General features: G+C 49.4%; 1 protein-coding gene across 43 annotated transcripts in view; it reads left to right on the plus strand.

Annotated features, from left to right (window-relative positions):
• TCF7L2 (transcription factor 7 like 2) overlaps nt 1-10,643 on the plus strand; it is a 186,109-nt gene that overhangs the window by 171,648 nt on the left and 3,818 nt on the right. For 10 of the 43 annotated variants that reach the window (XM_081159010.1, XM_081158968.1, XM_081158978.1 and 7 more), the window contains 4 exons: nt 207-314; nt 4,996-5,044; nt 5,622-5,672; nt 6,927-6,999. In XM_081159010.1, coding sequence (XP_081015136.1) covers nt 207-314; nt 4,996-5,044; nt 5,622-5,672; nt 6,927-6,999 — 281 coding nt within the window. Of the gene's footprint in view, nt 1-206; nt 315-4,995; nt 5,045-5,621; nt 5,673-6,926; nt 7,004-7,475; nt 7,581-7,627; nt 7,702-10,643 lie in introns of those variants that run through there. The other 33 variants (XM_081158970.1, XM_081159001.1, XM_081158984.1 and 30 more) reach the window with 9 other exon arrangements.

Below are 10,643 nucleotides of genomic sequence, written 5' to 3' on the forward strand. Positions count from 1 at the left end.
TCTCTCCCCACCCCCAGAGAGAGGGCAGATGATGGGCTATCGTGACGACAGCTTATGTTCCGCCTGGGCACTCTTGTTAGTGCCAGGACCCCGCAGACGATTTCTGATGGACTCGTCTGAAAAGGAGCCTCAGTCACCCCCCAGCCGCAGTGTAGTTGGTGATGTTTTTGCATGTCTCTCTGTCTCCCCCCCCCATTCCCCTCCAGTGGCACGCGCTGTCGAGAGAAGAGCAAGCGAAATACTACGAGCTGGCCCGGAAGGAGCGACAGCTTCACATGCAGCTGTACCCCGGCTGGTCCGCACGGGATAACTACGTAGGTGGATCTTTTTCCTCGGGACTAGAGTCTGTGGGCGGGAGCTGGACGTCCACGTGGACGAAGGGAACTCTGGCTGCCAACTTGAGTCAAGCCTCAGAGCCATTCAGGCTGCCTCTGCTGGGACCGTCAGCTCCTCGTCCTAGCACCAGGCTCCGAGGCCCCCAGTGTGGCTCCGTCAGCATTCAGGGAGGAGGGAGGAGGCTGCTGTCCCAGCGTTCCAGCTCGGGACCCCTGAGGCCCGTTTGGGGGTGTCCATGCCTTCTTGCCCATGTCTTTGAAGAGACAGGGCTCTAGGATACTTCCACGGGGGCCTCTCTGCTTCTCAGCAGTGGTCCCTGGGGTGGCCTCCCAGGGAAGTGGGTGGGTGGAGGGAGAGAGTTTAATTCCTCGCAGATCTTCCAGCAGGGTCTTCACCCATAAGAGGGAAAATCGAAACAATTGCCTTAGTCTTTGGTGCAATACAAGTTGGGAGCCTCGTTCATCCTGAGAGGGGCATGATGGGAATATCCCTGAAAGCAGCCAGTAGAAGTCATTCTTTGGCGGGAACCCAGCGAGGGTGGGCGAAAGGGTGTGTCTTGTGTGCTAGATGTGTTCCTCCACTCTGTTGGCTGCAGAATATGCCTGATTTCCTCTCCTGGGCTTTAGAATACACTGTCGGATGGGTTTTTTGTTTGTTTTGTTTTTACTAATTGCAATGGTTGTGACACTCACGACTCTTCTCCCATAAACGCAGTCCTCTGGGGCCTCTGTCCCCACCCCTCGCCGTGCTTTCTCCCTCTCAGTTTTGCCCGTTAGCTCAAGGCCTGGGCTCTCTGTCCTTTCTAGGGGGGTGAAATGTCTCTTTTTTTGCCTGATACTTTATTACATAGTGTTTGGTTATGTGAAGTGATTTTTACCACCCACTTTTAGGGGGTGGTGGAACAAAACTGATCTTAATGCAGCAACAGGCTCCTCGTCCTGTTCCTTGTCGGTGTCCTGGAGCCACCGACGGTTTTTTCACGTCAGTGTGCCTGCCCTGACTCCGTGGACATCCTCCGTGGTGAAGACTCTCACTCTGTATGCGAGATCCATTCAGCCATTGCTGGTGGCACTCACTGTGCACATGGTGTTGTGGGGATTCTGAGCTGAATCAGACACATTTACCTTCTCTAACTCAGCTGCCATCAACAAGTCACATGATCTGCAGGAGCACGTGAGACCTGGGGGAAGGCGCCTTTGCACACGTGCTTGCCTGCTCTTCGTGGTGTGGGTGAGGGAGAATGGAGAACCGAGACCTTTGGGCTCAACTCCCATATGCTCCCACCCACCCACCCATCTTCCCTTCGGTCCCACCACCCTGAGCTGGCTGTGTTGGACTTGATTCCTCCTGGGAGGTGAAACCAGAGTTAGTGCTAGTACCTCTCTCTCTCCATGGCTCAGCGGCTCTGCTCAGAGCCCTTGTCACTCACAAATGGTCAAACACAGGGTCTGAACGGCATGGGGCCTTTCCTTGTGTCCTCAGTATGTGTGCGGTGGGGAGGCCTCTCTTCTGGAGCTGGATGGAAGAGCATAGAAAGTGACTGCTCTCCCACAGGCTTGCTGTGCGCATGCTCTTGCTCTCTCTCTCTCTCTCTCTCTCACACACACACACACACACACACACACACACGCGCGCGCGCGCGACCTGGAGGCAGAGCTTTTCAGGACAACTGCTCTCCTGGTTTCGGGTCAGAAGTCCTTAGAGTTCAGCTCCAGCTTCTACCTGCTACAGAGCCAGTTCTTGGAGTAATCTAGAACAGTGTCACAAGAGGAGTCCAGCTAGTAGAGAGTCATGTCCCCAGCAGGTGTCTTGAGTCATAGGGCCTTCATGTACGGCTCTGCAGAACCTGCACTGCACAACTCTAGTGTGTGTTATTTACTCTGTGGGCTAGTGCATGGTGCCCCCTGAGGTTGTGCAGGTGAAGTCTTCGCAAAGGTGCAAGGCCGACTTTGTGACAGCTTCCAAACTGTTCCATTACTGACTTGGTTAGATAAGGTATCGCCCGAGGCTTTTTGTGAAGTGCTTTCTAGGTTTTAGAAGGTCCATGAGGCATCTGAAATGACTTCAGCTCAGAGTTTGGTGTAGGAAGGGAAGCCCTGATAAGACTTGAAAGTTTAGAGGTAGATTTGGATTTGGAGCTCTGGGAGCTTCATCTCTTGTCAGTGGTGCTGTCAGATTTCTATCTCAATGGCACATTACTCGTGGGTATGAATATAGGATGTCACCCCTCCCTCCCCCTCCCCCCTCCCTCTCTTCCTGCTCCCCCCCCCTTCCTTCCTTCCTTCCTTCCTTCCCCCAGGAAACAGTCTGTGGAGCAAGAATCAAGACTTAGAGCTTTTATGAATTTGATTGTGGTATAAACTTGTATTTTTTTTAACTGACTCGGCGTAGAAGTTTATATTAATTTCTTTGGTCATTATAAAATCCAAAAGGTTCTTCAGGAAAACTTTCTGAGCTAGCTTCATGCCTCTTTCACAGTCCTACCTTTGCAGCTGATGGTGACAGAGCCTTTCTTGTCGCCAGCTCAGCAAAGTAGAACTGAGGGAAACAGTCCCATTGGGGCTGTCGGAAGCGGCACATTCTGAGCACAGGAGAAAACACGTGGGTCCGATAGTGACGTCTAATCCTGGCACTGTATTAGAACACGATTCCTTTTAGCTCCTCTAGATTAGGTAAGGAGAGAAATCCTAGGCTATTTGTGCATCTTGAGTTTTTTCTCCCCCTCACCATATTTTAGGGCTCTTTTTTTTGTTGTTGTTAAACTTAAAGAGACGATGAAGTATCCGCCTTTCTTGAGACGCATCTCCCTCTTCACTAAGTAGTGTTTATTAAGTTTCTTCGTGTCCCTGTCCTTTAGAAGTCTTTAGTCTGAATGATCGTTTCCTCAGTCGTGAACATCTCGGTTATCTGTCCCAAATTGACAGCTTCCCACGGGCAGTGGAATTTTGAGCTGCCTTTTAGACTGTATTGCAAGAGATCGGCAGTGGGCGAACATGGTGTCGAAGGTGACTGAGGAGCCCTTGGGGATGTGCATGCGGACGCCACCGAGCCCAGCCGAGTTCTCACTTCAGGCTCCTAAATAAACTGCAACAGGACCCTCCTGCCTGTTCCAGGGTGGCCAGGTCGCACTTTGCTCCTTACACAAGGCAGTCACAGACATGTTGACAGCTACTGAGGCTCAAGAAGGCACACGAACTCCTCCCTCCCTCCCTCCCATTATATTCTAGGAACATAAAATGTTTCCAGTAGAAACACTGAACTGAAGGCCAAGACAAATTCCCAAGTGGTACAGGCCTGAGATCTGAGTAAGGGGCTCTCTCTCAAACAGGGGGCTGCCTGCCTGCCCTCAGATACAGCCGCAACTGTGGGCTCTCCACCCTGAGTTTCTCCTCGCAGGCCTTGTGCCTTCTCCAGTTTTCTACCTGTCACCATTCTTTTCTCTTCTGGACTTGATGTCAGCATGCCCCGAGAACCTCTAGGCAAAGGTAGTGTGCAGATGTTCAGAACATGGAGATGTGAGACCCTGCCTTTTGTTTGTGACATTTCCTCTGTACCAGGCAGCTAACTGAATAGCTCTGGCACTAATGAGGTGAGGAGAAATAGCTCAGATCAGAGCTCCCAGCCACAGCCACAAGCACACTGTCAGGGTTTCACGGAGGGTGAGGTTGGAGATCGAGAGTGACTCCGTGCTCGGCGTCACCCGTAACCAATGACAAACCGTCCTCAGAGGCGGGGCGTTAACTGCTGGCCGCATAGCGCCGCAGGCAGGGGCTGCAGAGCCCGGACTGCTGGAGTTCCCATTCTGGCCCTGCCTGCCCATTTGCTAGCTTTATGATCTCAGGAAGGTTACGGAGCCCCTCTGTGCCTCAGTTTTCTTCTCTGTAAAATTGGAATGGTGATAATAGCTGCTGCGTAGGATTGTGTGAGGGTAAATGAGTCAATAGACACGGCACACTTAGGATCATGGCTGGCACCTAGTATGTGCTCAATAAATGTTAGCTGTTACTACTAGGAGTGTTAAAATCATGATATAAGGGGAATGGAGACAGCGTCCCCTCTTTTGTGGGTGTCCACTCAGCAGTTTTAAAAGGAGCTCAGATGATTTCTGGTTCTATTTCGCCTTTTTCAATTCCCCCTTCTGTCTTTAAAACTGAGGCCCATGCTACAGCTCTAAGAAAAGCCCCTACTTCAGCTTTTAAATTTTTGATTCAGAATGACGACCTTTTGGCCTTGATAAGAGATTCCAGTGAAGCAGGAGGCTCTAAGTCCCCACAGCTATCTCAACAACATTCATTTGTTCTGCGGCGCTGGGCTCCTGGACCCCTCCCAGCCCTGCCTGTCCGCACCTCCCAGTCTTTCTCACCCCTTTTCTGGAATCAGATGCTCCGGGTCGGGTTTGAGGACGGACGTGGTGTGTGGGGAAGACGTCTCCTTGCCCCATCGATTCCTTCGTGTCTCCTGCTGGGCGGGTGTCCCTCCAGCTGGCCCTCGGCTCATTCGGGCGTTTGGGTTAAAGCGGGCGGGGGTTGGACACACTCAGGTGGCCGGTGTGGGTGGCGGGCGTCTGCTGGCCGCCTCCCGCCTCCTTTCCAGGTGGGCCCGCCGCGGCCTCCCTTGCGTTTCTTGAAATAATTCCCTGTGTTTCACCTGTTTTTCTAGGGGAAGAAGAAGAAGAGGAAAAGGGACAAGCAGCCCGGGGAGACCAACGGTAAGCCGGAGGGATGGGCGAGGGAGGCGCGGCGCGCCGAGGCCCACTCTTACCTTAGGCTTCGGGCGGGGGCGGGGGAGGCAGGAGCAGCTCAAGGCCAGGACATTGCGGGGAACCCATCTAGCCAGCCTTTTTGTTTATGCATTTTAATTAATTGCTTCGTGACTGCCCTTTTAAAGCTAGTAACATTTATTGTTGCATGAAAAGCACATTGTAATTCTAGTGGAATGTGTTTTGAAATAACTGTAGAGCCTGTAACTGGAGAGCGGTAGGCATGCCTGTGCGGGGTGTGTACAGTCTGCTGCTTCTGTGCGTGTCTGAGCAGGGGCAGGAGGGGCTGGGGGAGCAGCAGGGGTGCGTGTGAGCGGTGGACGTTAACCGGGCTGTTCCTGAATGTTCCGATGCATGCCTTTACAGTGGTAAATTGCACCCGACTTAAATTAAGGAGGTTTGCCATTCGCTAGAGGAAATTAGAAATACTGCATAGGCAATCTCAGAGGTCCCGTGGAGAAGGCCAGGCTTTTACAAACAACAAAAACATTTTGAAGGCTTTGTATAATTTGTTCTTTTTTTTCAGAACACAGCGAATGTTTCCTAAATCCTTGCCTTTCACTTCCTCCGATTACAGGTGCTAATGTCATTTTGAGTCGTTAAAATAGTTGCTAAACTGTTTTTTAATTTTTCTTGCCATTATAGTTTGATTAACATGAAACACGTATGACATTTGAACATTCTTTAAAATGACCATCTACTCGGTTTTATATGTTTCGGTAGAATATTATTTTTTTCAGTTGCTTTTGTTGTTTTATTTTTTTTTTTAATTTAATTTAACTTTTGCTTTGTTTGTTTATTTATTTTTCCCATAACAGTTGTTTAAGCAGTGATGACAGTGATCTAGAATTGAACTAACTGTGCAAATTGAATATGCAGTATTTCTTTAAAAGAGACTGGTTGGAAAAAAAAAAAAAAATGGAAGGAATTCAGTAATAAACCTCCTTAATCTAATGGCATTTTTTTTTCATTGCTCCCACTAAGTTTTCTCACGCAAGCATGCATCCGCAGTATGATTATTTTTTCCTTTGCTTTTTTTTATTTTAGTTTTTTTTCTTCCTTTGCTTTCCTGCTCATGATTTGCAAGCCCACTAGCATTTTACTGACTGCACCTGCTTAAATGCTGCTATGAGCTTCTCACTAACCCTTCACAGCTCATTGACATCGCCTGTTTACCCTCATCTGTTCCTCTCTTAATATTAATGAGCGTAGATTTAAAAAGGAAAGACGGACATCCCAAAAGCTGCAATATCCCAGTTACCACAACCCTTTTCTTTCTTTATTTCTTTCTGTTTTGTTTCATTTTGTTCTGTTTTTATTTGTAGTGGTTTTCTTTTTTTAAACTGTTGTCCTCTGAGAAGAAAAAAGCATGTTACAAACTTAATTCCCTCCTTTGCTTTATTTTCTTCTTCAAGAAAAACAAATTGAGAGAAAAAAAGAAAAAAAAAAGAAAGCAGAACCAAAAGTGGAAAAGTCTATTATTTAAAAGCTAGTTGTTCGGTATCCAACTTCCCTTTATCAGCTCGAACCGAATCTGAGACAGTCCTTAATGAAGGGATACTGCAGCTTTATTTGCAACAGCTAATTTCACAAGTTGAATAAGAATGTGATTTTTTTACCTTTTTTTTTTTTTTTTTTTTTAATTAAAGAAAGTTAAAAATCGAAAGTCGATATTTTGTAATTAGTAACCAGGTCATTGATTTATTCCCTTTTTTATTTTTATTTTTTTCTTATTTGTATCTTTCTCTCCCCCCTCCCTCTCTCCCTCCCTCTCTCCCTCTCTCCCTCTCTCTCCCTCCTCTCTGCTCGCTTCTCTCTTGAACTCATTCAGACCTGAGCGCTCCTAAGAAATGCCGAGCGCGCTTTGGCCTTGATCAACAGAATAACTGGTGCGGCCCTTGCAGGTGTGTATAGATTTCCCAGATTCGCTGTGCTGGTTTGCAGCTGGTCCTTTCGGTCTTTTTCCCCCTCTCTGGCCTGTCGCTTTGTAGCTCTGTGTGTGGATCTTAGGAGACACGAGGGCGCGGGACACTGCTCTGTGAGGGATGTGCTTGTTCCCCCGCTGCTGCTAGCCAAATGCCACTGTAAAACAGCATCACTGTGCCTCCTCGGGTCAGCGACAGCAAACCCCAGCACGCCCCTCCCAGGGAACGTTGCCTGCCAGCCCCCTTCCTCATGACAGCCCGGGATGGGGGCCCAGTGACATCCACCGTAACCCTGGCCTAGGTGTAGACGCCAACAACGTCACCTTTCCCCCTCCTCTTCTCTCTCTGTTTTTATTTATTTTTTCCCCTTGTTGTTTTTTGGTTTCTGGTTGTTGTTGTTTTCTGTGTGTGTGTGCTTTTATCGTTTTATTTTATTTTTTTCTTTTGACTCATAGAAGTCCTTTCCTCTCATGTCCTTGGTGAGGGAAGACAATCAGTAGAGCCAAGGTGATGTTAGAAGACAAGTCAGCTGTAGCTGAGAGTTCACATCCAACTGAGCACGACCCACCATTGTGTTGTATTTTTTGTGTTTACCTTATGCTAACAGATGCAAATACTCCAAAGAAGTGTCGGGCACTGTTCGGGCTTGACCGACAGACTTTATGGTGCAAACCGTGCAGGTATATGACCACTGCGAGGCCTTTGGGAAAAATCAAAGCGCTCTGTCCTTCTGGTACCTTAGTGTGTCACTATATTTTGGACCCTGTTCCCACCTACCCCGCACTGGCATCAATGACTAATGATCCTCACTCTTCAAAATTTCCCTGCTAATTTTATGCTCTCCCCACTTTCTCTTCCTCTCTTCCCCCCCTCTCCTCTTACAAATAACTTAACCCTGGTGGTAGGGCCTAGACCGCAACCCTGACAGACCAGGACAGACACTTGCCCCTTGGCTTTGAAAGCCAGCATCCGGAAACAGGCCCAGCCCTGCGAGTGCTTCCGTGGCCTGTGTGCTGAGCATCGAGGGAACTAAGATTGGCAGCAGTAGCATTCCTGTGCACTAGGAGTCAAGACACTCGGAGAAGTGCTCTGGGGCAGGCTTTTTTTGGTTTGGTTTTGTTGTTTTGTTTTATGTTAAAAAACCACATCTGTGTACAGAGGAGGTTGGCTAGCTGACATTGTCTTACAGTGCTGCAAGGAAGCGTGGCATTGACTAGCATGCACCAGCCGAAAGGGCTGCAACGTGAGGCCTGCGGGCCCATAGCGCGGTGCTGCTGGCCTGCAGGCTGGAAAACACACACATCTCGAGAGAGAGAGAGGGAGAGAGAGCGTTGGTTCCAAAATGAACCAGAAGTGTCCAGATCAAACACTCGGGTTCCACCTGCAGGCTTCCATCCAACCTATGATCTCAGGGAAGGCGTAGGCACTTCCTTCTTGGTGGAGGGATACCAGCTAGTTCCTGTCTCATTTCCTTTCCTTTAATGACCACCTTGGTTAAATTTGTTGTTTCTTTGTTCTGATACAAGCAGTCTTTGAATTTGGAATATTATGATGGTAGGTATCTCAACACCCAAACACGCTTTTCTGTTTGTAGTGCCTCCCTTGTCACGTGTCCCTCTCTGCCATGCCTTCGCCATGTGTTCCGTGTTTAGACGTTAGATCAGACGTCCATCCCATCACGTGCATGCCCACGACTCTCCTGTGTCCCCTCCCCCTCCTGGTGCCTTACAAGAGACTGGAGCAGTGCCTGGCGTGGACCACACCCGTAGGGGAGAGAGGGCCCGAGAGTCTTGATGGAGAGGGAACTCCCCAGGCCACTCCCCGCCCACTGAGTGAGAATGGGGGGGCCTCAGGTGAACACCAGCAGGAGAGGGGTTCTCAGGGATTCTCAGCCATTCTGCAAGATGGCAGTTTTCCCGGAGGTGACAAATGTCCTTTCCACACACAGTCCCGGGGTCTTCTCTATGCTACAGAAAAGGGATTCATGATGTTTACCAGAGATGTTAGGTATTTAATTAGGACCAGCCCGGAAGACAGGAACCCTGCTTACCCTAATTACCCAGGCAGGGAGTTTGTGCCAGGGTTTTATTTGTGCCGAGTGGGAAGATCACTAGCTGGGGGATCCCGTTCTGAGATGTCCTGCCATGGCCAAGGCTGAGCTAACCCCAGGGTCCACCCTAAGGGAGGGTTTCCCCCGATCTGTAGAAAGTATGGCTGACACCATGTGCACTTCGCAGCGGGGTTTGTTGCGTGTTTGTGCATTTCATTCGTGGGAGGTGAGTGGTGGTTTGTGAACCCCTTTTTGGTTTGGAAGCAGTTGCTGTGAGTTGGACTTGGCTCTTTTTGTTTTCTTTTTTTTTGGTGAAAGTTACCGTTACTAACCTTGACTGGACGGACATTCCCTTCTCAGACGCAGCTGCACCTTGCTTAAAGCCACGGTGTGGCATCTTCCTCAGAGGCTAGAATTTTCACATTTTTACCCAAAACAAAAACAACGGAAGGCCTTTGTAGCTGCCTCGTAAACGCGATCTCCTGACGTGCAGCTTTGAGCGGCCGGCCGTCAGCGTGTTGCTGTGGATGCTGAGGCCCCTCGTCATTCCTGGGCTCCTGGTGCCCGCTTTTCTCCTTTGGGGAGCTGATTTTCATACCCTGAAAGCTGCTAGCAGATACATTGCTGCTCTTTTAAGGGTGAAACTCCAAAACAGGATCAGGGAGAACTTTTTTTCCCTTCCAAATAAACCCATCAGGAGCTAAAAAATGGATTTTTAAGAGGCTGCCCCTTGATTGGAGATGGAGCCTGGGGCGGGTTGTGGGGGGTAAGAGGATGGGTTTTGTCCGTTTTTCCCTCTTTACTTTGCCAGGATCTGGCTCGGTGCTAAATCACTAGGACAGGATGCGTTAATAAAAAAAGAAAAGTTGCAAAACGAGGCATTTTCCGGCCCATCAGAAGTGTGTGTTCTCACTGCCGTTTGCTCAGCCACCTGTTAGAAGGAGCGGCACCTGTCATGCATAGTCCTCATGTCCCGTGTTCACAGTGCCCCCACACGTCCCCACGATACACACGGGAGGGCGGGGGGGAGCGGGGAGGGAGCACCAGAAACGCTCCTGGCCAATCAGGGCTCCTCCCTCGCCACACAAGGTTTCTAATTTTTCTTGACATTGGAGGACATTTTTAACAAGATTCTGTTTGGAGCCCACCAAGTTGCTTCTCCCATCTTTCCCCTCTGCCCTGGTAGAACATGGAATGCTGCCTGACGTCATTCCTTGTTTCCTGTTGTCCCCTTTCTCTCTCCCTTTCTTCCCCCTGTCATTTCTCCCTGTTGCTTTCTCCATGTTGCTTATGCCCCCCCCAACTCCCCTCCCTCCTCCCTTCTCCCATTTTTAAAATGCATGGACCTCTTAGTTTTTGGAGCATGTTTTGATCTGCAGGCTAAGGTGGTTTAAAACTCTGAGGGGCTTAATTATTTCTCTTGGGCTTCTGGGGTGGGAGTGAGGAGGGACCACAGTCTATATTTCAGTCTGTCCCAGAGGAGAGAAAGGAACCGTGTCGGTTTGAGTGAAGGTGAGGGGGACCGTCCCCACTCCCCTAGAGTTCCTTCTGACCCAGAGGCAGGATGGATAGA

This window comes from Miniopterus schreibersii (genome assembly GCF_964146895.1).
Source record: "Miniopterus schreibersii genome assembly, chromosome: 14".
Lineage (NCBI taxonomy): Eukaryota > Metazoa > Chordata > Mammalia > Chiroptera > Miniopteridae > Miniopterus > Miniopterus schreibersii.